Source organism: Phaethon aethereus (assembly GCF_964289735.1).
Source record: "Phaethon aethereus genome assembly, chromosome: 3".
NCBI lineage: Eukaryota > Metazoa > Chordata > Aves > Phaethontiformes > Phaethontidae > Phaethon > Phaethon aethereus.
In genome coordinates, this window is record NC_138576.1 from 121,226,976 (window position 1) to 121,254,458 (window position 27,483).

At 44.0% G+C, this 27,483-nt stretch overlaps 1 protein-coding gene across 1 annotated transcript; it reads left to right on the plus strand.

Annotated features, from left to right (window-relative positions):
- Positions 1-3,444: 3,444 nt before the first annotated feature.
- Positions 3,445-23,585, plus strand: BFSP1 (beaded filament structural protein 1; the record flags this gene model as incomplete). Its single annotated transcript, XM_081998381.1, has 8 exons — positions 3,445-3,815; positions 10,497-10,557; positions 14,897-14,992; positions 15,810-15,902; positions 16,545-16,652; positions 19,045-19,265; positions 20,629-20,714; positions 22,645-23,585. The coding sequence occupies 8 exons, from the start codon at positions 3,445-3,447 to the stop codon at positions 23,583-23,585; spliced, it is 1,977 nt and encodes a 658-aa protein (XP_081854507.1).
- Positions 23,586-27,483: the final 3,898 nt, after the last annotated feature.

Here is a 27,483-nt window from a genome sequence, read left to right on the forward strand (position 1 = left end):
ATGGCTTTTGAGCATCAGTTCTTAAAATGAAGAATAACCTCAGTTTCCATCTAATGAGACCTTGCTATGAAATGCTCATGACGCAGTTCATTAGCATGCCCTGCTCTGAAGTTTGTTCTGAACTATAGGAACAGGAAACTCTGGGCTATAGCATCAGGCTCTGAATAAAGCAAAATAACTTCAAAAGACAGCAGGAGCGAACTGAGTGCCTCAGCTGGACTGTACTGGTAGAGCCCCACCATCGTCTCTGACTAATTCATAGCAGTTGAATAGACAGACCAACAAGCTGTCATATTATTACTGAGAAAACACCAAGCTTGGAGAATTAATTTGAAAACTCTGAGCAGGTTGCCTGTGGGGGTGTGTTGAGTCTTACCCTGTCTTGATCCACAGATATCAAAAGGGTTTTCCCCATGAGGAAAGAAGCAGAGCTGGAAGTTCCCTGGGTAAGGGAGGGTACGGGAACCCCGGGGGTGCCCTGTAGCCACGGCCAGCACAAGCTCAGCTGCCAGCCTGGCAGACCACAGCTAAGGCTGGGCCTGTTCTTGGCAGAAAGGTAAAGTTTAATTTGGATTGCTGTGTTTTGTGTTTGTTTTGTTTTTTGTTTCTTGGGTTTTTTTGGTTGTTGTGGGGTTGTGTGGTATGTGTTTTTTTCATTTAGCATGAGGAACTTTTGTTGTCTTAGCTGAGCAGTAAGGAGTACAAGCAAGCTGATGGCACTTGATATAGCCAAGTTAGTCTGCAAAGGCGTTTACAGCAATACAAGCAATTAGAGAAGAAACAAACCACCCGCTGTACGAGGGATTTATTGAGCTGTGCAGCGGTAGGTAAACAGCCATTCTGAGACGATGGTGGTGTATCACGTAATGCATTTAAACTGCAAAGAGCCAGCCTTCAGATTTTGCTCTCGAAAAAACAAGTCACGTATTCAGGGACAAAGAGGGAGAGATACAAGTTGTTTCTTTATGTTCCTGCTTGTTTATACTGCAGGCATTAGGTTAAAAAGATGGCATGTTTTATATAGAAGTGGTTTTCATACGCACTTAGTGATTTAAATCTAAAAAGCTTCCAAGCAGTCTGTCAGACGCTTCATGAATGTGTATATAGATAACCTTTCAGTCTTTGAGCCATCTCTAAATAGTAAACAGTGTGCAGGATCCCTTTGTAAGAAATTCACCTTGGTGGTCCAAATAATTCGGTGCATAACAGGAGCAGATTGATTTTTCTGTGGTGGTTTTGATACTCTTGATTTGAAAAGAAGGGTAACACTTGCAGTCTAGGCCAATCTGTTTCTCCTTTCAGGCTGTCTCATTCTGGTTTGCTGCTTTTGAGTGCTCACGGGCTGTCTGGAGGCCAGGGCTTCTCCTTAAGCCACCTAAGTAAAAGTCAGAGCTTCCATCACGAAAAAAGGCACTAACACAGAGCCTGAGTCATGTAAGCTTGCTTTGGCTCCAGTAAAGCCGTGTCTGTAGCAAGTCAGCGGGGAAGACAGACCAAGATGAGATCTTACTGAATCAGGAATCCCGCCTTAGAGAAATGTAATTAGCAAAACATGCATATAGAAATACATGCTATAGCAAACCCAGATTTTCCTAGTAGAAAACATAAGATAAATTTTAATGATAAATATTGGCACTGCGACGGTTCCCCTGCAGACTCTGTTTAGGGACACGGTGGGTCGCTAAGAGGCCTCTACAGAAATTTTCATTTTATTACCTAAGGAGTTTAAGGTGCATGGTCAGCATAGAGTCAGGGCTGCTTGCAGCCCTAGGGAGAGGGATGGGATAGTACTCACATAGGCTGTTATTGCACTGAAAGGCTATCTAAAGCCTAAAAAAACTTGCCATGAAAATATACTGTCCACAATCCAGCAGAATCTACTTTCTGATCAATTCTGGAAGACTAACTTTGTAAAAGCTCAGCTGCATTGTTCAGCTAGGCAGGCTTGTGCAGCCAAAGAGCTGCGAATGACAACGTGTTTGTGCAGGATGGAAAGCAGTGGTTTCATGTCCACTGCTATATAAAGATCGTCAAACATTTCTAAAAACTCTACCCCTGTTTTGCTATTTATGTAGTTCAGAGGCTGCATGTGGAGCTGCACAATGTGTGCAAAGCCTACTTTGATTTTCTGAAAGATCGTTTGATCTTTCCTCATCGTACTTCCAAGTAATCTGAAGCAGAATAGGAAAGATGCAGAAAACTTCTAATGAACTTTTTTTTCCTTTTGATTCAAATTTTGTAATGCAGAACCCAAACTTAGTCACCTGAGCACCCAGCAGCTTTCTTCGCCTCTGCGCTTGCCATCAGCGAGGCCACTCTCCGTTAAGGTTCCAATACGTGCGATTTAAATATTCATATGTGTCCTTTTAAAAAAAAAAAAAATGAAAGAGTGACTCTTACATAAATGAATTATTAACAGACATCTCAACATTGGGCTGTTGCTGTTGGGCTTTTCATCTGGGCGAGTAGATGTGCTTCTGGAAGAACAGGCCCAAGAAACAGGATTTTGCAAAGGGAAAGACTGGAAAAAAGTGCTAGAGGAAATACATCCATCACTTCAAGAGAAATTAAAGTCTCTCGGGGAATGGCAGCACAGGAGACTCCATTATGGTGGGAATGAAGGGAAGAACGATGGTGGCTCCCCATGGGATAATATGGTATGTCTAGCAAGTCACGAGGGGACATGGCACTTAGCTATCCCCGAGGAAACTGCATTCCCAACAGGGTCCTGTTAAATATGGGGCTTCTAGTACCACTGCTGCTTTGATGCCTCTCATGCCAGGTAGAAATAACCTGCAGAAGAAGCTGACATGAAGAAGCACCAAATGGCCAAATCTTGTACTTGGAGCAGGAGTCACATTGACTTTTATACACTGTCCCATCATCCTAAACGATCGCAAAACTGTCAAATAACAAAAATCAAGCTCTGCCATCCACTCACATCAAAATCCTGGCTCAGCAGAGGACCTCTGCGCACAGCCCTGGGGATACCACCATGGGACAAAGCTCTCCCCCCAGCACAACCACGAAAGGCTTTGAGCTCAGCCTCTGAAATTGCAAAGCACTCGTTTTGTTGTCCATGGACAATGCTTTAATCCGCCGGGCAAAAGCTGGACGTTGCTCTCTTTTATTCTGGCCATACACAATTGCAATGCTCGAAAAGAAAAGCCCCTCACCCCCCCCATACCCACTGCTCCTCCGAACTGCTGACGCCTGGATGGGCAGCCCCGAGGCGGGGCCATTGGGATTTATTTAGTTCACTGCTGCAGATGATGCCTTTAGTGCCACAAACCGCCCTGGAGACAAGTCCTCATCATCTGGGGGGGGTGATTATGTAGTTCTTCCTCCCCAAACCCCCCAGACATAATTCAGATCCAAACTGGAGAGACAGGCAGGCACGCACGCAAGAAGGGACCCCAGCACCGCGCAGCCCCCCCCGAAGCCATGTACAGGAGCAGCTTCCTCCGTGAGGTGCGCAAGGAGAAGTATGAGCGGTCAGATGCCTACGATGAGCTGCGAGGTTCCCCCGAATTTGACAGCTTGGCCCAAGCCCGGGGCCTGGAGAACCTGCAGGAGCTCAACGAGCGCTTTGCCAGCTACATCAACCGGGCGCGCGTGCTGGAGCAGCGCAACACCATCCTGCGCAAGCAACTGGAGACCTTTCAGCGCATGGACGAGCTGGTGGGCTTTGACGAAGCCTTCGCCGGGCAGATTGAGTTCAACCGCCAGCGAATGCGGGAGCTAGCATCAGACCGAGCCAAGCTGGAGCGGGAGGAGAAGGATGCCCAGCGCATGCTTGATGAGTACCGCAACAAGTAAGGCTTGCGAACGGAGGACAATAGGTGGTATTGTTTCCATAGTTAATCTTTGTGGTAAGGATGGGTTTGGTGTCACTGGCTGCTTCTTGTGCACGGGTGGTGCCTCTCCATGTGTATCAGACTTGTCACCAGGGATGGCATGTAAGCCCATGGTGAAAAGCAAGGTGCCAGGACTTGGGGAGCTCCAGCTCTGCATTTCATGGTCTCACTGCTACTAGGTGGTTAATTGCCCTCTTCCTTCCATGGCACCACGTCCTCACTGTGGCACATGTTGATTGCTGTTGCTCATTAGCTTTAGTAGGATTGTGCTCTGAGCTTCAAAGAGAGAATAACCCAATTAAAAAAAAAATGGCTTGAAGCAAGTCTTGCGTCTGAGCAGCACAGAGTTACATGACCCCAAACATCTGAAATGTGTGGGACATCTCTGAAAAAACTCTTGTTTACAGGCATTTTGAGGCACCTGGGCCAGTCTGTGCCAGCCACTACAGATGTGGGATGAAAAGAAAGTAAATAAGCTTTTTCCTGGTATATGAAATTTGCCTAATTACTGTCCTCTTCTTCCTTGCATCCTACTATTTCCTTCTTGTGCTACTAAAACAATAGCTGTAAGAAAAGGTTTCCCCTAACTTCACCTCTCTTTAACCTCAGTGGCACCATAAATCAAAGACCAGGAGCCTTGGGGGATGAGGCATATGAGTGCCTCCAGACACATGTGGTCCCTTCCCTCAGCAACAGGCGGCATTGGCCGTGTTACTTAATTACACAAGACTTGGTGAGTATTGCTTGTAAAAGGACTGCTCACAGGAGAGAAGGGTCTTGGCTTCCTGTTATTTATTGGTCAGGGGTTTTTTTCCCTCCCAAACACCTATCTGGCTAGTTCACCCAGGAAAATTTGGCAGCAGTATGGAGGCAGAAGAGGAGCTTTTCATCCTCCCCACCAAAAGGTGAGGGGTGAACTTGATATAACGTGCTTTAGCTTGGAAACACTTCACTGACAGTGATGAGAAGGAGAAAAATGAAATATTTTCAACAAATGCAGTCCTGGTAAAAGTGCAGCCACTCCTGGGCAATGCTCACCACACTCACCAGAAGGCCACCCTGAGATTTGAATCAAAAAAAATGAGCCTGCTAAAAAAACCAAAATAAATTAGAAAATAAGATGTCCAACGCAATTCAGCAGGCTGCCACACAAACAGCCCGTGGGGGCTCTGAGTTAGGGTAGAGCCATAGAAATGCTAAGCCCTGATCTTTCTTTCTTTCGCTGCGTATTAGTTAAAAATACACGCAAACTGTATAGAAACATGCAGTGTTACGGTATAGCTGGGCCAAAATGCGTTATTTCTGTCTGGATTATTCCAGGCAGGCAAAGAGTCAGTGCAGTGAAACACACAACTCCTTTTTTGATTTTTTTTCCAAGAAAAACTGGCCAGAAAAAATGCGTTTCTCTTGGCTACCTTTTAAAGGATTCTTGCGTCCATCTGAGCAATTTGTGGATTAGCTGCCTGTATAGTTCCCCAGCAGCAGGATTAGCTATCTGACACAAAGAAATTTACTTTTTACTAGAGTTGCTTTACACAAGCTCTAAATAGCTGGGGAAGGATACAAGACATTGAAAAACTTGGGGGGAAACACCCGGAGAAGGGGTTGTGCTTTTTGAAAGTGAGATTTAGGATCTGTTACAGGTGTAGTTAGTGACTTCTTAGAAAAAATGGATGGTGCCTTGTCATATAGTCCTGGGATGTTCACTCAGCAGCTGTAAACAAAAGTAAAATGAAAACTTTGACTATATCCAAGCCAACAACAGTTGCAATTTAAAAATGAAAGATGCACAGGGCCATTACAAGGGAAGGGCAGTCGTTGCTATTTAACCAAATTGCCTTCAGTTTACATCAAGAAGTAAATTTGGGATTTATTTTTTTTTCTCTTGGAAGCTGCTGAATTTGATCTGAAGACAGAGCTGAAAGTTTCTTCAGAGTCTGAAAAAAATTGGTTGGGTTTTGAGCTGCAGGTGTTAAAACAAGGCCAGTGCTCTGATGCCACATACTCTGCCTTCTCACCCTGTTTCTAGCTCAAAGCCATCTTGATGGCTATGATGTCAGCTACTTAAACTTAAAAAAATAAAAAAATAAAGGTCCCTAAAGAAAATATGGAAGGAATAATCTGTGCCATATTAGGGCCTTGCCATGCTACTGAAACCAGACTCATTCCTGTGCTGAAGACCTGCTGTTCTAACTAGCTCTGCGCTCAGTCTGCAGTGGGCAGTGCGGGTTTCTTGCTTCATTTTGAAACAGAAAGGATCTGGTTTTGGCACACTAGGCTTAACAAAATCTGAGTGGAGCTTTGTGTACCAATTAATTGACGAATGCCTGTGTCCTTCACTAATGCAAAGAATTTTAGCTCTTACAACCCATTCTTTTACTCGCATTCACAATTTGGGAAATAGATTTATGTCTGTAATAAGTAAACCTTTTAAAGCTACATTTATATAAACAGACCTTTTAAAGCTACATTTGAACACAGTAGGGCCTGGGACTACTGGGTCTGTACAATTAGATGTGCATGAACCATTGAAAAGATCTTACGTTAAAATTTATTTTTAAATCCTCTGTCGTCGCATTCATAGCTTTTCACATTAACATGAATAATTCAGACTGTACCAGTGGAGAATTCTTTCTCTTGAAGTTGCAAAAAAAGCATTGCTAGGAATTGTTTGGATGCATCTCATAAAAAGAATAATTATGGTAATTTTATTGAGCATCATTTTTATAGCCACATTGCATCTGGCTGTGGGAAAGGACTGTATTTCTGTCTCCATGATAGTAGGAACGATGCTGAAACCCAAATTTTAGCACCCTTGACTGAACAGGATTAATTAACTTCAGAAATTAAAAGTCTTGCTAATCGATCATTTCGTTTAAAATTCGTTCACTGCTAAGCTTGTGGGTTTTGCATGCAATATGATTCCCTGGAAGTTGCTAGACACAGAAATTGGCACTGTGTTCTCCAAGCTGAGCTGCATGGTGACGCTCAGATGAGCTGGCACCCTTTGGGGCCACAGTGGAGAGCCAACACCCATGAGGGAAAACAAAAACAACTAGGAAAACGCAATAGTTGGGATATGGGGAGCAGTAGGGACTCCATAGCCAGTGACCGTCGGCAAAGCCATCTTCAAGCTCTGTCCGCAGGGGTTGTGTCTGCACCGTGGCTGCTTCTCTGGTCATAGGGAGAACTTTATCCTGCTGCAGCTGCAGGTGAGAAGGTCCTGCCTGCCCCCCACCCCCTACTCAGGCTGCCAAAATTTTGCCCCGTGGCTGTCAGCTGCTCGGTAGCAGCTTCTTGATAACGCAGGTAGCAACCTGTTCATAAATCAGCGAACGTAGCCCCCAGGAGGCTCATCCTAGCTTTCAGGGTATAAACCACAAGCATTATTGGCCTGTCCATCATCCTTGTAGGACGAGCATTTTGCAGTTTGTGCTCTCTTTGGTGCCCAAATTACTGCTGTCTCTATTAAGAAAAGGCTAGCAAAGCACCTCAGGGAAAGTGAAAAGGAGAAAAAGTAGTAGAGAAGTTTAACCTCGGCTTGCAGCAAGCCGGGAGACTTCATATATTGCTGGAAGAATTCAGGAGGGTTCAACAGAGAGGCAGCATTTCCCTTTATATTAAAGGTGCAGGCTTGAAACCAAACTGAGTATCTGGCTGTTGAGCATCACGAGGACGTATTGTGAGGGGACGTATTTAGAGGGGAGCCAGCCTTTGTACTGCAGCAGGGTCTGAATAAGAAGGGCCTTGCCCTCGCCTCCTCTTTTAAGAGCAAGCACAGCCTGTCTGTCAGCTGGGAATGGGAAAAGAGATTTACAGCGCTGCTTTCCAGGTGGAGAAAAAAGCCTAGCGGTAGGTTTCCCTCCTGCGTGCCCGATGCTCTCACCAGGCCAGTACCCCAAGCTGTAGGGGCGTCAAGGGGCTTAACAAATATCTGTAAATCTGATAGTGCCCCAACAGAGAGCTGCTAAGCTAAGAGAGGTGACATAATGGGAATCTTTAAATCTCTGATCTTTTTACTCAAAGCCTGGCAGTGCCCTCCACTCCGTTTCTTTTCCCCTATGCAAAAAACAATTAATATCCCTTTTTTTCTAAACAGTACAAAAAGGCTTGTTACCCCCCTAAAGCTACTTGACTAGGTGAGAAGGGTGTTTTTTTTAAAAAAAAAAACAAAACAAAACAAGTGGTTCTCATGGCTCTTAAGGTCCAGGAAAGGCTGACCAGCAACCGTCTAAGAAAAGCTTGACCTCTTCTCAACATGTCCAGCTAATTACTTGAACATTGAAATCAGGTTTGAAGCATAATAGGGCTGCAGTTTGTCAGCCATTGAACCTACATACATTTCAGGAGGCACAGAGGCATCTTGAGGTCTCTGAAGCATTTCTAAGAGCTCTTCTGAGCTTCTGGAGTAGATGGAACATCACTTAAAAGTAATCCTCCTTCAAAGGGTAATGACACAATGCGAACTCTCTCAAGGCTGCCAGGTGGATTTATGGCTGTGTAACACAGCAGATATTTGCGTTATTTGAGAGTGAAGGAAAATGTAGCTGGATATTTCATTCACTGAAACAATTTTTGAGTAAGGACCTAGCAACTAGGCAGTTTTGAGCAGGTCTGAATGATGTTAGGGCTGAGGTTTAGATCCTGACTCTATTGGATGGTTGTATATTACTAGGAGTGTAAATCCAGCCTTTTATTGTAGCTGTATATTTGATTTTCACAAGCTGCCCCAATCTGCTTCATTATTCCTCAGTTGTCAGAAAATATCTAAGTTAATGAAGTGTTTATTGTCAACTGCACACAAAAATTTTGTAAGATAGATGGAAGACTGGTTGGAGGTGAGCTACCTAATAAACAACAGGAACAAAGGCAGCTTTGCTTTTGAAGCTGAATATTCTTGGTTGTATCCTTGGAAGTGAACTCAGTGTTAATACGATTTGGCAAAAAGACATTGTTTTAGTTCTGTCAGAAAATAGCACTTCAGCTGAGGAGGCCTAGCAATTTGTAGGAGTGATAATGATACAAAACCTCATCATTTTTACTTGTTCCTTTGCTGTTCATGGTAAGAGTTGAAAACAGACCAGTGACCAACGCTGCTAATACGGGATTTCAAAAGAAGGGAAAGTTGGGAAGCCAGAGAACCAAGCTGAGTCCATTTCGTTGTTCTGCCAAGTTTTTCCTTTATGGTCCTAGTCAGTTCATGAGTGACCCCATCCCTTCAGCTTTCCAGGACATGTTGAGAGAGAGGAGAATAACATTGGCTGTTCATCCTTCAGGAGACAAAAAGAAAGAATCGAGGTTGACATAACCATTATAACTTGATCCTTGATGTCTTCAGGCTGGGAACTGACAAGTTCCCTGTAGACTGGAGCAAGTCCCTTAGACGACACCAGCGTATCTGGGCTGAATCAATGATTTCAGAAGACAGACGAGGCTTATGTTCAATTCTGAATTTCAGCCATGGTTCGTGCTTATGTTCATGTCCATTGCTTGTACTGCAAATGAAGGACATTCACCACCAGAGTTGACTTGTCACCCACCGTGAAGGTTTCTTGCAGAAAGTAAGAAAATGACAGCTTTTAGGTCTCTCTATCTCTATTAAAGCAAAGGGCTAAACAGGAATAGACTGTATTTATGTGCTTGGCACTGGCAGCAGATGTAGTTTGATGAGCCACTTGTTCAGTACTGATGGCAAAGTCTCATTGCCTTGTACTGTAAGATGCTTCTGGCTGTTTTTTTTGTTTTAATGGGGTCTCATTAAACCATATCTCCTATTAAACATTTTATATATAGTTTATTTAGGGAAAGGAATGAACAACAATAACCAACAATTAGGAAGTTTTGTACTCTGCAGCTAAAAGGATTTTCTACAAGATAATTCTATCTGACATAGGAACAGAGCTATAATTCTTAAAGAATATGTGCCATTTCCTCTAATCAAAGATAAACACAATATACATCCATTGTTCACTCAGTACAGGAACGTCTACATTATGCGCTTGTGGACATTTTATAAATGCATAAGAATAGTTGGCTAAATGCAGTCCTCACTAAGCTTCACATGTGGTTTTGACCAAGCTAAAATGTGAATTGCTATTAAAGAGGACACAAAGCTTGATCCGTCAAAGCATCCTGATACAACATTATTCATACACAGTCAATATGTGGAATTGCAACCTCTGTGTTTAACGTGTCTGTCATGAAAATGCTTATTAAACAACATCAGGTAGAACAGAAAACCAAGCACAATATAATTAAATGCTGATGTGCCAATGTAGCAAATACTCACATAGTAACCACTAATGAATGGCTGTCACTGTAGTCCAATGCCAGTCGAATATACTGCTATTGTAAATAAACTCCTCTTGGGCTTTCTGTGAAAAAGTAACAGCCAATATGTGGCATTCCATTGTCTTCTGCTACAGAAGTTGAGGACAAGAAGTTAGTCAGTTCTGGAATTACTCCTAGCATCTGGGACCAAAAAAAAATTAATGCTAATGCATAACTAAATCTTTTGGCCCCTCTCAAGATTGATATTCTGCTTAGTGTGAAGCATATATTGTGCGTGATAGTGCGGATGAAAACGCAGTTTGCAGAAGGATGAACCATTGAATTTCATCTCCTTTGTTCTGTTTGCAGGTATAGAAATGAACGTGAATACCAGCAGAGACTAAAAGAAACCCTTGAACGCCTTAATAAGGTAAGCCTGGAAAAAATGGAAACAGAAAGGTCTTTACAATTTTTTTTGCTTTGGTTTACTTACCACATAAAAGCTACAGCAGCTACAGCAAGCTTCTTTGAAGAAGCAGTGGGAAGATAAAATGTCAAAGCAAGACATTTCTTGTCGTGCACCGAGGAGAAGTTCTCCTTCCCCTTCATTCCCCTCCCGAAGCCTTGTGCAAGTGGCTGAGCCTCGGTGTGTGCATACACACTGTGTAGCACCCTGCTCTGCACAGTCCTGCTGATTTTGGTCATGTACCCCATGCTGCCCACAGCCTCAGCTGTGCTCAGGACCTCATTAATTTTTCAATGAGACCAAGGGCCAGGAGGATCTACTGTGTAACATTCCTTTTAAAGCATTAGTAAATGGCTCCAGCATTCATTTTGGGACCTGGAGTTGACATATGTGTTGCTTTTTCCACATCCAATGTGATCTGTAAATTCACCCTTGCTGAAGATCTGGCACATGTTTAGGTGCCTTTAATAATTCTTTTTAACTCTTTTAACGCTTTATTTTTTTAACTTGTAAGACAATTTCTCTCTGAGTGAATTGGAGTCTACACACAGAGGTAGGAAAAGCCCATTTATTAGTCATACTGTGCAGCCAATACACATATCTAAGAGTCCGAAATATGACTGGACAAAATGTATCTGTTGCTAAATACCTTCTCCTGCCCCACCCCTTTTTTAAATACATCTACTGTATTAAAGTATATTTAGTACTGATATCATGGCATGAGAAAATGCTGATTGTGTCAAAGTCTTAAAGTCTGGTGTGTCTCAGACCTCCTCAGTCCCTTGCAGGATATGGTCAGCCCTTCCGAGGACAGGCCCTCAGCTTCCCATTAGGTTTCCAAGTGAAAGAGAAGCCACAAACCCCTCTGATTTGTTCCTTTCACGGTGAAACATGACGAATGTCTATATTGAGCTGCATTTTCCTGGACTAATACTATGGGAAGAGAAATAATAACAATAAGGCTCAAAGGAAAGATTAAAAGTTTACTAGTATATTTAGAAAGTTTCCAAACCAGGTCTGTGAAACTGAGAAAGCCTCATTCATCCTGTCTTGCTACTAGCTTTCATCTGAGTGAAAAAAGTTGTATTATATCTTTCTATATCTGTGATTCCGATTCTGTGATTTCCCCGGTTCTATTTTTCACAGCTTATCCTTCATCTTCTGTATTGGGAAATGATAACGGGTGGATTAAATAGAGATTTTTTTTTTTATTTCCCTGCTACAAATGGCAGGAGCTGTTCTGCTTAAGCACCATTTTATCAAGGACACACATGTTTTATATAAAAAAAAGTGCGTTTTAGCATTTCTATCTCCAATAAGCTCTAGATATCCTGCATCAGTGCTATTTCCCAGTGTGCTAGCAGGGCTCTTAAACACTCTGCAAGCTCTTAAAAAGCTGGAGCTGGTGGGTCCATCTTCATGGTTCCTCTCAGCCAATCTGTGGCTAAAGAAAAGTGGATTGATGCAACAACCCCTGGCATAGCTGACAAGACCTTGAGCCACAGGGGGTGTGTTTATCCACCGCTGCCTCTGGACTGCCCCCCTTGCAGCAGCTCTTGTGTATTGGGGCACCAAGTGCTGGAGAGAACACAGCTCATTTTCTGTCAGTGCCCAAGATGTAGCCTGAAAGCCTGCATGTGCAGATGTAAATTCATGCCTTTTCCAAGAGATGGAGAATCCGTTTGGAAAATCGGCAAACAGTGGCTCTGGTAAGACCTAAGGGATTTCTCTTCCATGGTAAATGAAAATGCTGCTGAATCACATGGATCAGCTTTCTGGAATCAGCACCTAAAGCAGAATGGTTTCTTGGAAGTTGAGTGAATAGCAAATACTGCAAAGTTCAGAAGAAAATGGGTAGGCGCTGTTCTCTGCGTATCACTCTTCTGATACGCAGCATCAGCGCAGCGGGTCTATCTGAAAGCAGGGAATAAAAGCCAAAGTGTTTTTCCCCTTTGAAGGAACATTTGGAAACAGAATGCTGCTTTTGCTTGTTATGTGCAGAGATATTTGCTTATTGGTATTTTCCAGGGGCCAGGGGGCTTTTTTTGCCCCCCCCCCAACCTCCCAACATGGCCATTGTCCTGCTGATCTTCCTCTCAATGGGAAGGTAGAGGAGTGCAGAAAAGCAGCAGGCATTCCTGATGACTGGCTCCGAATGTGCTGGTCTGGATGTGTCTGAATCAGCCGCTGTCTCACAAAGCAGAGAGACCGCTGGAGAGGTCTCTGGCTGGGAGGCTCAGCGGCATAATGAGACAGCTAACATCTACACATTTTTGAAATAGCACATGCTGTGCACGTGTATAAAGAAAAATCCCCTTCTGCCAGTCATATGCTGTACCCATCAATTTCAGTCTTTTATTTGCAACCCGTGATCCACTCACTGAAATAATTACAGCTGGTAATAGCATGTAGGTAATTTTAAAGGGACACCTTTAAATCCCTTTTTTTTTTTTTTTTTTTTTTTTTTACATCTCTTTAGAAGTAGCATCTCATATTTTGGGAAGATGTCCTAGAGCTCAGTAGAGATCTTTCAGCTGTAAAGCAAGAGAGTCAGGACCTAGATCCACCATTTTTCAATCGGATGAACTATGTGGTCATTTCCAGTTAGGTCTTCTGTGAAATACACCAAAGTTTTCTGAGAAATAACAATTATAGCACCTTGGAGACTACGATGAGTGATTCTGGTAGTGAAGTTCAGATTTCTTGTTCTTTTCTTACCGATGGCACTGAGGTGCCACATAGATATATATATATATATGAATCAAAAAGTTATAAAATAGCTGGAACTAAATGAGTAGTTGAAATGCTGTTATAGCAGAGGGAAAACAGAGCATGGAACACCCCAAATCCTATCAAATGCAATGCTCAAGCAACTTGTCAAAAAAAAAAAAGAAAAAAAAGACGTTTTTCCACCTTTTATCATGTCTTCTGTGCTTCTAGGAACATCCTGCTGAAAACAGAAGTACTTGAAAGCTCATAACCATTTCCCTTAGCAAACCAAAAGTGTGAGTGAACCAGTTGAAACTCCTCTTACATTTTTTAAAGATTTCATGCTCAGTTGAGTGTTACACTCAATTAAACTTATTATATAATTAAGCGTGATTCTCTGAAAAAGACTGTGAAACTGCAGAGCATTTGTTGTTGCCTTCAGTGGGGACAGGGTGCCACTCACGATCTGGAGATCAAACCTGTAAGCAGGTGTATATTTTAATAGATTTTAACACCCGAAAGGTTAGCTATGTCTTTTATAAATTTTGCTTAATTTCTGATAGCAGTTTAGCCAGACTTCAGATCCAAAAAGAGATGAATGAGGAGGAGGAAGGACATGCTGGTTTGTGGCATGGGCCAGGGGTAGGGACTGTGTCTTCTAACAGAAGATCTATGAGACACCCAATGTCATCAACAGGTCATAGGCTCAAAGCAAACGGAGATGCTTCTTGACGCAGTTCAGTGGTGGAACGCCTCACTTGTTTTATGAATATAAAATTGTTTTATATTCACAGGCTTTTATTAAATAACATAAGATGGGAGAAATCTAGATGAGACCTTTGGGCAGAAATGGTTTTTTCACTGGATTTAAATACCAGTGCCACTCATACTTATGTACTTCGAGATCATGATTGCTAGTCATACGCCTAGTCCTCTGAATTAATTGGACATTATGAACTTTACTTGCTCACCAATATTGCAAACCCCAATATTGCAAACTTCTGCACCAAACCGACCTTTTCTGGACTTGCTCATCTGTCATTTTTATTTTCAGAAATGGCTCCAAACCTGACAAACATTTGTGATATTTGAGAACGCACCAAAAGGAGTGAAAATACTTCGGACCATCCTATTTTTTTTTTAATACGGAATTCTTTACTGGGGATATTAAAAAGGTGTCAGAATACTTCAGGTCCTGTTATAAACACCAGAGAAATCAATGCCTTAGTCTGTTGATGTCATCAGCTTAAGATTCATGCACCATTGCAAGCTTTTAGGGTCAAAGACTGGTATTTCGTAGTGTCTATTACTTGGCTTCCAGCATTCATAATGCATATGGTAAACATATTTTGACAGTGCCAGGGCCAAACCATATAATAAATCATATTTCTGCAGAAAAGCAGCATGTACAATAGGAGAACAGGCTGAATAAGGTGCCTGTTGTTTGTTGATTTCATAATACTTTTGTTTCTCCCAGTAGGCTTAAATTCTCCATGCAGACTGTTACACATGTACAACAACTCAAATTATGGCTAAGTGGCTGCTGTGGTTTTGGCCATACGTACTGACTGTGCCATGTGTCTCTGCATTGCAGGAAGCTGATGAAGCACTACTGTGCAACCTGGAGCTGCAGATTGAGTCCCAGTTCCTGCAAGATGACATTAATGCCACAAAGGACAGATACAAGAAGGTAACAGGTTGGATTTGCCATCTTCTTTAGATCTTCCTTCTAGAGGCATGTGTGAAGCTTTGCACTTCTTCATGGTCTGTTCCAGTGGCAAATTAAAGCAAATCCCCTTTGTGTTTTGGTGAGTCAATATAGCGTTAAGTATTTTCAGTGGGTGCAACAGCTGCAAATGTGGAGGTCAAGCCCAACAGCTGGATGGCTGCAAGCATCCGAATTGAGTCCCTCAGGGTCTAGTATCTACACCTGTAGCAATGTCTTGAATTCGTTGACCTGTTACCATGATTCAACCCAACAAGCTAGTTAAGCTGTTTTCTATTTCATGCTAAGAAGTGCTATTGCTTTCATCAGAGGAGGATTCCCAGTTTTCTGGGCCAGAGCATTCCAGTTAATCATCAGAAATAAGCCTGTGGTTGTATAATTACGCTGCAGCCAACTAACACATGCAGCCCCCTTCTCCTTCCTGGGAGAGCTCTGAGGCTTGGTATCGGGCCGCTTTGCTGCTTTTGAAAGAAGAGGCTCATTTTTGGACCACATGCAAAGGTATTTGTGGTCCTCGTGTTGAAAATCTCCCGTGAAATCACGGAATCTTAAATTAAGACTATGAACTATATTGTTGCTTAGCCAAATGCTTGTAATGTACCCTCAGCAGCACTCAAAATTGGGTCTAAAACCACATTCCAAACCCAAGTCTGAACACGAACTGGACTTTTATACGCTGAAAGAAGTAAATACCTAGGAATAAGCCCCAGAAGTGGAGCACATTGAAGGGCGCACCTTGCTATGGCATTTTCTGATGAAAATGTTTTTTGCTTCACCACAGAACCTTATGGAAATCCAGACCTACGTCAATGTCTTGCAGCAGATCATCCAGACAACCCCTCGTGTGTCCCCTATAACTACTGGCATATGTGAGGTAGGTATTGCTGTTGGTAAATACATGCTGCTCTAAGTAAGAAAGAGTCAATGTTTATTCCTAAAGTATCCCAGATCCTCTAACTCCCACTCCAAGGTTAGATGAAAACTGCAACAACTCTAAGTACTGAATATGAGAGAAAAAAATAATTGTAGCTTTGGAAATACATATTAGCCACCAAAATGGCTAGTTGAAAGGTAGTTGAAGTAGTTGTGCTTCCTATCTGAGGAGGAGCTGACAGGATATATAAGTGTTTACCAAGTAAGTAAATCTTGTCCTGAAGGGACAAGAAGTGGTAAAAATTTGTAAATCAAATAAATTGCTACAGACTAAATGAAAACTTGGCGATTTCCACCAATGTGAATGGCTATGCCAAGAATGTTTATTAGTTGGAAGAAGGTATGACCAGCTACATCTACAGGGTCTAATTTCAACATAAGCTGTACTTCTACACTCCTGCCATCTGACGTCTTTTTTTCTTAAAGCCATGCCTCAAGGATTTACTTGAGGTTCAATCCTGATCTTTTTATTTGTCTTTTGTAATTTTCTATTTGTCTTTACAGTTTATTTTCAGTAATGGAATTCCTTTTGGCTCTTTTAAAAAGAGTGAAACATACTTTCCTGTTGTTTTCTTCCAAACAGGAAAAACTGATAGCAGAGAGGAGGATCCCTGTTCTGCAGAGCCAGCTGGAGGAATACAAGAGCATCCTCTGCCAGCTACAGGCACAAAAATACAAGCTGCAGACAGAGGTACTGCCATAACTGCCATAAACACAACCATGATGCTCATGAACTCTGCTCTTTTTACGGCCACATGGTCTTTAACAGGGTCTGGTGAACTCGGTTGACTTGGAGATGTGTTTTCCTTTTTCCATCTTCAGCTATTTAATTCTCATCCTCTTGGTGGCCCAAATCATCAGGTTTAGCTGGCCAAGGGGGGCTGTGGCTATCATAGCCACAATGAAGCCATCTTTGCTTACCAGAGTAGCTGGTGGGAGAAGGTTTCCATGTTGTCACTAGATTTCTGTGGGATGGAGTCAGCAGGAGGCTGTGTATAGAAATGTCACAATCGGGCTGGTCTCACTCTCTTTCTTACTTACTGAGCTCAGGCTGGAAACTGACTCCATGAAAAATGATGGGGGACCTTCAGGGCTGTGCCAGGTCCTTTGCATCAGTGACACATCCAATGCTGAGCTTGCTGTGAGAAGGACAGGACAGACTTGGTAATCAAAACTAACGCCCTTTGAAACAGGTGTCAAGCTACGTTTGGCATCCTGCGTTCATCCGTGTCACTATTAAGTGCTACGTCAACACGTCTCCTGTGCTTAGACACCACCAGCACCAAAACCACCTGCCTTTTGCCAATTCCTCATTCGCAGAAAATGACTGGCCAGGACTTTCACTCATTGCTCCCGCCCATCTCCCATCCAAACTTGCCATAAATCAACCTTCCTCCTCCGGCCAGGGTCTTCGAGCAAGCATGCAGTGCAGGGACAAGCGTGCAGGGGATGGAGGAGCAGCTAAAGGCTACAGTGAATAGAAACCAGTCCTGTATAATTGCCAGTGGCAGATCTACCTACATGCAGTTTGATGTTTCTTAGTGGATAGGGGTGGAGAATGACCACCTTATGCCTCCCGAATAAAGCTTCCTTTGTGCCTCGAGTTGTCCGTCTGGGGTGGGGGGAGTGATATACTGGTATAAAACACCTGCTGGTGGGATTTTGAACTCCTCTGGATAGTCAGAGCAGCAGCTCTTAACTTTCTGAGTGTAACTTCTCTCACTAGGGCATTCAGGGGACGCTGCTACCCCCAGGTCTTTTCTTTGGTCTCTTTCTCATGTCTGATGCTCTGGTGGAAAGGACACACATGCTCTGGGAAGGTCAAGAATCAATGTAGTGATAAGTGAGATAATGAATCGGTATAGAAAAAAGGAGGGAAAATCAGCCTTCTGCTGGCAGATGGAGAGAGGCACTCTTTGGGGAATTAATCGTGCTGCTTTCAAAATCAAATCTTCATGTCCCATTTAGAAAGAGTTTATTAATTCATTCCTTCTCATGCCTTGAGATTAAAAGAGTGAAAGAACTTTGAGTGGAGGTCGATGATTGCTTGCTTGCAACAGTGAAGGCTGGAGCTGATGACTGAGGTGTCCTCAATCTCCTTTGCTTTCCTGTTTCTGGACCTGATAACCGTTTCACAGAGAGGTTATATCAACCCCACCTTGTGGGCACTAGAGGGGTCTGTGGAATCTGTTGGTCCACTGGTACACTGCAATATAACCAAACTAATAACAAGGGACTTGGCTCCTAAATTTAGGCTTTTGAAAGGTTTTTGAAAATCTTGCCTGTAACATAGAGAAAAAAATCAATTATTAAAGAATCCATTAGCAAGTTATTGCCCCATTAGGTTTTTGTGAGTGCATCTCTTTAAAAGCTGTTTGAAAAGGGGAAAAAAAATCCCAAGTGATAAAGTAACTATAATAAGTAGCTACAAACAGCAGAAGAAAGTGAGAGCAGGATTACACTGCCAAATATCCCACCTGTAACTCCTGCCCCTTGTTTTTGCAAGGGACTGATTGCCACCTCCTGGTTGATGACTGGCGTTGAGGCCTAACTGCATAGCAGTTATTTTTACTGCTAAAGTAAAAAAGCCAAGGAATTAAATTCAAAAGGAAAGATTCTTATTTAAAAAAAGACCCTTCCTTAATCTTCAGTGCTTGGTCTGCGGACCACAGAGAAGGACGAACAGGTTTTGACCGGGCACATCTTCCCAGTTAAGCACTTTTGTTCTCCTCGTAAGACGCTGCCTGCTCTGCCGAGGCCGTCCATGGTGAGCTGTGGGTCATGCAGCGAGCCATCGGCCAGCCTCGCCTGCATGGGGAAGAAGACATCACACAGCTGTTCCCCCAGTTCATGCCAATCCTGTCATGCTTGTTGTGGAACAGAAGCCTTGGGATAGATAAGGGGGCAGGGGGGAGTTACTGGTTTTGAATAACCTAAACAAATGCAGTTAAACTGCCCCTGTGTTTCAGCAGTGCAGCCTCACACGTTGTAATAAAACATGTCTTGCCTTTAATTGCTTTTGAAATACGGGGATGCTGAATGCTTCAGAGCTGCTGCTTTCACCCACCAATTTTGTTTACCAGACAACCATGCTGGAGCAAGCGATTAAAAACACCCAGGAGAGTTATGACGATGAAATTCAGCTTTACAACGAGCAGATTGAAAACCTTAGGAAGGGGATAGAGGAGGCTGAGAGGACCTTGGAGAAATACACGACCGACTGCCGCCAGCTAGTGATCTACCAGCAGTCCCTGGAGAACGAGCTGGAACGGTACAAGCGCATCATCGAGAACGAGGACAGCCGGTAAGGCTGGATTTCTGGACTCTCCTAAAGGGGCCAGTTATCTCTTTTATCTCCTTCCAAAAATGTATGTTTAAGGGCATTTGATCCACCCAAAGCTATGGCCATTTCACACCTTTCACTGGAGATTTCCAGGGATGGGAACCTAAATAGATGCAAAATCTAGTCAAGGCTGTGCCAAGGAAAGGGTCAGAGCCATTTTGAGCTTCTTTCCATACAGTCTCCTTTCCATATACTGTCCTCGCGTCAGTGCACAGAGGTCAGGAGCATACAAAAGCGATTTGAACGCCCTCTCCACTGCCCGGGTGCTGCGGGGCTCAGACAGGGCAAACGTCCTGTAAAGCAAAGCACTCATGACAGCAAACGCATTCTTCGGGCAAGCGGGGGAAAAAAGGCTAGACTAGAAGAGATTTGCAGGGATTTGGATTACGTTTAAACGTACAGAGGAGTACTGGCTCCCTCTAATGTCAGCCGTCAGCCTCACATGTGAAAAGGAGCCGGGCTTTCACTGCAGCGCCCGGTGCTGCCTGCGCAGGCAGGCGCAGCAGGGCCAGACTTCTGAGCACCCAAAACGCTGCTCAGGGTTGTCCAGACGGTGCAGGGGAAGGACACTCGCTAAAAGTCCATCTCACGTGGGGAACAGGTGTTTCATCGATTTTTCAGTGTCTTGTTTTGGACACTGCATTCTGGATAGGAGTATCCGATCAGGGTAATTCTCATCGCCTAATATCAAAACACGCACCTCTTGCATATCAACACAGCACGTATGTCCTCCCTAGAGGCCAAAATATGTCAAGTTCTGGCAGAGCAGACTGGAAAGGCCACAGATATAGTAACTGGTTTGCATATAGGCCAGCCTCCTGATTTTCATTTTTAACACTTAATACCACAGACACCTCAAATATTTTCCAAGGAAGACTGTCAGTTTTCTTTTTGCCTGCTGAAATCAGGTATATGCAGGTAACGTTGTAATGGCTACCAAATTTCATATTTTACTGGCCGGCATTTACAGCTCTTGCCAACCTCTGCTGGGCATGGATTGACTGTTTGCTCATCCAAAATCTTCCCATCCTTTCAAAGTGCCGCGCTAAACTACAAACCTGTTGCTATGAGTTTTTACCACTGGTGTACTTTGCCTAGCAGAGCATCCCACATCTCCTGCTGGTGAAACCAGCTTCACTCCTGTGAAGGTGCTGTGGCTGTATTGATTTTCCCTAGACAAGAAACAGCGTCCCATCATTCTCTTTGACTCCTCACCACAGAGAAACACATTTCTGTAACCTCCATGTTTCATTTTGTGTAATTTCACTTGCTCTTGATGGGAATAAGGGGGAGAGGTCTGACCGATGTGTGTCTTCTCCGGCAGGTTAAACTCTGCTATAGCAGGAACGCCAGTCACACTCTTCACGCAGATCTATAGACCTGTCCAGCCTCAAGCATCGAGGGGAAGAGGTAAATCTGTGATATATCTTCCTGTCTGTCAAGAGCAGCATCATTGTATTTTAAGCTGTTTTTCCATTTGTCTTCCATATGACCAGCTGTGACAGCCTGACTCGAAGCTTGCTAAGTAAATGCAACAATTTCAGCTTGCCTCAGCTGGCTTTCAGACAAGCTGTCAAAGGCCAAAACCACAAGCAAGAGTTTCTTTGCTAATTTCTGCAATTTACTACTTAGGCCAATCAATAGAGCAAAGTCAGAAGGCACCTGAATCTATGGAAAGAGCTGGGGGTTTTGTGCTGACTTGTTGTGAGTTGCCAGCCCACACTTCAGTCACATGCAAAGAGCATCAGGGCATGTTGAGTGCTGCAGGCAGAGGACACTTTTTGGGGCCTGTTTATGTCCCATGGCCAGGTTTCCTCTGAATGGCATTTCCTCTCTGTTGTATCATTGCTTGTTAAAATTAGGATGCTTGTAAACCTGGTGACAAGGAAAAGGCTGGGACTAAAATAGTGAGGCTGCTCTTAACAAAGAGGCGAGTTGGTTTATAGAAAGGTGCTGTAGGTACTAACATAAGAGATTACTTGCTATAGCTTAAATCTAAAGCTTGCTGGGTTTTTTTTACTAACAACAAACTGCCCTGAGAACAGAGATTAACTGTGAAATGAGGTTTTTCTCTGGCACGCAGGTGTAATTTTTATACCTGCTCTGTGAACGATAGCAGTTTCATATAAAACGCGACCACAATGCATGAGGCCGAATCCTCAGCAGCTGCAAATAACTACTGTCCTGCAAAGTGTTGCTTTATACCCACTGAGGATTCAACCCATCTCTAGGCACACCTGCAAGGCGAACAGGGCATTTTATGTGCGTTACTGTACCTGTGACATGGGACGAAACAGCTGCCTGCAGGAAAGCGTATTCCTATCTGTCTGTCCCCTTGTTCCCGTAATTTCCAGTACCAACCTCTGCCGCCTCTGCTCTAGCAGTTCATGCTTTGAAAATCGGTAGCCTGGCCGCGCTCTGGCTACTGAGCTGTCATGGGCTCTGTGGCTACTGACTGCCCAGGAGATCAGCAACACGGTCTGTGGGCAGGGGTTCCCTCTGGGTGGGCCTAGATCTCACTGTCAGTGTTTGAGTGATGCCAAAATGTAGCTCCTCAGCACCGCACCGCTGGCTGCTTGGCTCTGTGCCTGCTGGCTGCTCGCTGCTTCCTCCTGATGTACCTCCCTGTATCTGCCCATACCCAAAATTGCTGTGACGGGAGGTGCCTGGCTCACCGTTAGCCCCCTTGGGACACAAAGGCGAGGTGTCCCCCTGCTGAGCTTGTCTTCAGAGGCACTGGAAGAGCTGGTGATAACACTTGCCTTTCCTGTCAGGCCTAGACAGCTCACCCAGCAACCCTGCATTCAGTGGGAAGGTTTTACATAAGGCTTTGGGGTTTTTTTGCTTCCTAAACCCCAGCAGAAGTTGTTAATGCCGGACAAGCTGTTTCTACTTAGTCCTACTGCCAGGCCATGCCTCTACCTTTGGGCACCTGGCTTCATTCTCTGCCTTGGGAGACGAGGTTTCTTGTCACATCAACAGGACCAAACCCTGCCATGGGACCTGGGAGGAAGGGGCCGAGCCTGTCTCGGTGCTGAATGCTCCTGCTGAGCGTTAGTCCAGGCCTAATAGGTGAACATGTTGTGCAGCTGCCTCTCTTACACGCACAGATGTCCTGTCCTCACACTGCGTATGGCAGTGGTGACCTCGGATGCAAAAGGGCTGCATGGCCAAGGGGCCCACACCAAAAGAAGAGGCTCTTGAATGCGCTGACAGAAGCTGTGCTCATGTTTGCTGCTGCATTCAGCTCTCCGGCTACAGCAGTGAGGATGAGAGGCAGCGTTTGCAGTGACTGTGTTCAGCACTGTTTGTTGTTTGCTTTGTTTTGATTTTTCCCTAGATATCACCCAGGCCGTGCAAGACATTGCCAGTGTAAAGCCCAGACAAAAAGCTCTGACAAAGAAAATTGCCAGGAAAAAGGAGCTGATGTCTAAAGACATAACTGACGGTCTCTCGCCTGAAAGAATGTACGAAAGAACTCTGGAAGGTTTTGACCAAGATCAGCTGGAGTTTAGGCACGAAGGCTCAGTCCCATGTGAACCTGGGCAGGAAGGATTAGAACTTGATGAAAAAGAAGTGGGCCCAGAGGATGTACCTGATGGAGCCCAGATAAGTAAAGCCTTCGATAAATTGTGTAACATCGTGAGGGAGAAAATGAGAGTTTGCAAGAAACCAGAGCCTAAACCTGATGCCCGTCCCAAAGGGCGTTATGTGCTGGTAACAGGGGAGGAAGGCTATGAAGAACCTTGCATCTTGGCCCCCTTCGTCCCGTCAAGGGGAGGGATCACAGTTTCCACCGGCAATGGGAAGGTGATGAACGGTGGTGATGTGGAGCCCATACCGGAGCTGCCAGAACCTGCCGAACCATCAGAAAAAGAGAAAGAGGGTATCTGTGAAAGGAGGGAAGAGTTTGAACGCCAAGGTAAACGGGAAGAGAGGGAGGACATGCTGGAACGGGGAAAAAAACCGAGAGGAAAGATCGAGCAGATCACAAAGTATCCAGACATCTCTGAGCCTGAGACAATTCCTTCCCCTGGTCTGGTAAGCCCAACCGAGCCAGGAGTCCTTCGAGAGACAGAATATGACCGAGAAGATAAGCAGGGCCTTTTGTTCAGGCAAGCAGGCTTGCCCGGCTCCATGAGCTACGAGAAGGTGGAGGTGGTGGAGTCCATCGAGAAGTTTTCAGACGACAGAATTCAGACGTACGAAGAGACAGCAATGATTGTGGAGACGATGATAGAGAAAACAAGCAAGAAGAAAGCAGGTGACAAAGGCTCTTAAGTGACACACACCCCCCCTTGATAGTCAACTTGTCTGGCATAGTTATTAAATGACTGTTTTTTTTCTGACCGAATGATACAGTAGTGAGGTTTTTGCTTGTTTGGTATGGAACAGATTGATACCTTGGTGGCAATTCTGTCTGACGTAGGCTCACTTTTGGTGCAATGACTCCAGGGCAACAAGTAATAGGCACAACCTATGCAACCGATTTTCATGATTAGGACAAGTTGAAAGTAATTATTATTATTACAGAGCTGCCTGGCTTTCCATGGTATCCGGGACAAATTTGCCACTGCCAGTGCATGTTCCTCTGCTGCTGCTATAGCTGCCGTACAATTCCCCATCTCTCAGACAGCTGCAAATGTTAACTTGTGACATCTGGTTCATTTAATAAAAGTTTTGCCTTCTACAGAAGATACCCACTGTGGGTTTGTGTCGCCTTTACCGTTGACGGATGGTCCCTACTAGTAAACGTCAAGTGACGGGGTGTGCAGGAGTTTTTCCAGGGGAGGGGCTGGATATCTGCTGAATAACCTATTCCAGATCTCTCATTTAGTCTTTAAACAGAGATGAGCTTGGCAGACCTTTCTTTTTGCATCTAAAGACAAACTCTCTGTATTTGAAATAAGCTCTTACTGCCTATCTTCTAAGAATAAAACTTTAAATTCCACCAAAGTGGGGGATAATGCTTATAAAACATACTAAAGGCATTATTTGTCCTTCACCAACACAACTAAAGTACGTACAAATGCCAAGAAGCTTTTGAGCAGACTGCAGCCCACCCGACTGCGTTTTGGTGTTTTCTTGTTCAAGTATATTGTTGGACTGTAGCGTTTTACAGAGTTTAACACTGCCACATGGTCCGGCCGCAGCCCGGTCACCCGCAGTCCCACGTTGCTCCATGGGGTTGCTGGAACAAGTGGTGCCTTCCTATGACCCCTTGCCTGGGGGAGCAAAAAGCAACACTTCGGCAACAGCCTCTTGCAGCTTCCAGAAATCTTGAACTCGGCGGGTGGGGGGGAGAAAAAAGGAAAAGAAATCCTTCACTTGTGTATGTGCAAATACCGAGCACTATTTAAAGTGCTTGTGCATCATTCAGGCCTCAGTTTGGCTTCAGGCATGCAAATACCCACTAAAGCGAGGTACATACTAAAGGGCTTTTCTAGGCTGGGCTCTACACCTTCCTTCTCCCATCCTGCCCTGTTCTCGCAGTTTCTGTTCCAGCTTTCGGCATTGTTATGCCTTTTTTTCTTTGTGGCTGATTACTCTTGTCAGTTGTGAAGGACAGGGCTAAACATCAGCTGAGCTGACGAGCCTGAGCTTCAGGAGTACCTTCTCGCACCACCCGAAACCCTCCTGCAATATTGTGTTGGGTTTTTTCATCATCGAGTCCCAGTGTATTGGTAGCATCTAATCTGACTGCTATGCCTGGTAAAGTAGCACCTTCTTCTTTGAAACAGGGGCAGGTGACCCACATAGTCACGTTTTTATTCAGGCTTTTTTGTCGATGCCGTTTTATTGAAACGCAGTGGGAGTATATGCCAGACATTTCTTGCTAGAGGGTGTGCTGCTTTTCAGTTTAATTCATTAACACTGTAAATAACCAGAGAGAAGGAATTTATCAGCGCATATGTAGGCTGCACTCTGGTGAGCTGGGGGCAACTGCTCAGAATAACTGCTCGTGAAAGCAGGTTTTGACTACTGCATGGGAAAAAAGAAATCAACTGCAGCAATAGGAAGTCTGTTTAAGAATTCTGTCACAGAACAGGGTGTGAACAGATTCAGGCACTACCTGGACAGAACTGGATATTTCCCCCCAACCATTGGATTTCACTGCAGTACAGAGAGTTGAATGTTCAGAATACAAAAAGCCTCAGTAATGGCAAAGAGGCAACGCTTCGGGAGAGCCTGGGTTAGGTGTCCCATGCGTGAATAGCCTCTGCCACCTTCATCTGTTTTGTGCCGTGGTGTCACCACTCTATGCTGCTGAGACAGAAACGTTTTTCTGATGCTCGTAAACCACGTTGAGCTGCTAGGCGATGCAAGTATCGCTCCTGAAGTGGGTTTAGAGGCCCATGCTACTGAAGGAGTCGTGCCGCACTGCATAGGCAGCAACCTGAGGTGCCAGACTTGAACCAAGCTGGTGCTGAGCTGCACCGTGGATGCCAATGTCAGCAGAAGCCAAGGACCATGAAGAACTAAGGCCTGAATTATGCTGCAATGCCTGACCTGCCTTCCATAAAGATGGCAGTTGCCCAGTAAGGCTGCAGATGACAGGCATCTTTGTGTAGATTTGTACGAAAATTATACAGAAACCCACTAGTATTCCATTGTTCGTAACGGCAGTGCAGAACGGCACAGTAAATCTCATGATTTCTGGGCTAACGTCTGCTTTCAACGCAGATTCTCAAATGCAAATTCTCAACCAAGTGTTTAAAAGCGTGACAGTGAAATACTCACCAGCATTTATCCAGCAGAGCCTGGGACAAGACCTAGGTTACTACAGTCACATTCTCACCTCAGGCCATCAGAGCTAGATCAGGAGGTTCCCTGCCATCTTTTACTGCTGCAGAGATGGTAAGAAAGTCTAAAAACACCGTGTACCCTGTGCCATGGGAATACATGTTCTAAAAGGTACCCAAAAGTGTGGGTGGGGAGTAGGGAGGAAGCAAGAAACAGGGTGGTTTTGCGGATCAAAGTGGTCCAAACAGCAGAGAAAAAAAAATTGGCTGCAGCATTGCCTTGGGGCCAGAACTGCTTATGAAATGCAGCGCAAAAATGTCACTGTCTCTCTTCCTGAGCGTCCTCTTCCCCACTGAGGGCAGCAGTTCGGCACCCGCGGCACTGCCAGCCTCTGCAGAGCTGCCCTTGGAGCCAGCGGGTTTCAAGCGTGTAAGTAATGCCCAAGGCTCTTCCTAGCCTGTGGCCTCAATCTTCTATGTCCCACCGTACCCCCGAGTTAACGTAAAACCTCTTAGTCTTCATCTGTTTTTTGGACGATTGTGTTTATTTTCTCAGTATCCAGCATACAGAGGATACAAATTTCCTTATCTGTATAAAAAGCAGAGGCATAGGAAGTCATCCCACTTAGAGCAGCGTATTTCTTCCCGTATACCTTCAGATAGGCAATGATGATGGGACCTGCCAGTTTACAACAGCTCTTTATTTTACCCATATTATAAAACATGATCACAGGGCTTTAGTTGAACAGTGGTCACCTGTTTTAAATCCCTTGTGTTATAAATACTAACAAATTAACTTTATTTTCTATCAATCAGCAATACCATAAAAACTTAGTCTAGCTAGACGTGCTTTTCAGCGAACCCCTGATGCAAAAATCCTTAAGAATGTGAAGTAGATTTCTATATTGTATATATACTTAGTTTTATATATATTTATATCAAAACTCACCATTTGTGTATATAACTCATTATTGTGATCTTTCATAATAAATTTATGTCAGCATTATGAAAATATGAACAACCATCTAGTTATTTTGCTGCTTTGTAAGATATTTAATGATTGAACAGAGAACTGCAAAATTACATGAATGCAATGGAAAGTCATGTACACGTTCATTAAGATTTCTACATGGACTTTTCGTATTCCAAAACTTTTTCCACATTTTAGGAGTCCTTCAAAAACTTCCAGTTACCTCTTTCTTTGAACACATACACACAAGAAGTAATGATGTGCGTATACGTATTATACATTACATACCATATGTAATTATATATTTAAAAGCAAATATATGTAACATACTCCGAATATACATATTGTATGTAATATATACATACAGAGATACCACAGGTGTGTTGTATGTGTTTAGAAATATGGGTGGATGCATAAATATATATATATATGGTAAATTTTTCCCTCTGATATGTATATGCTGCTC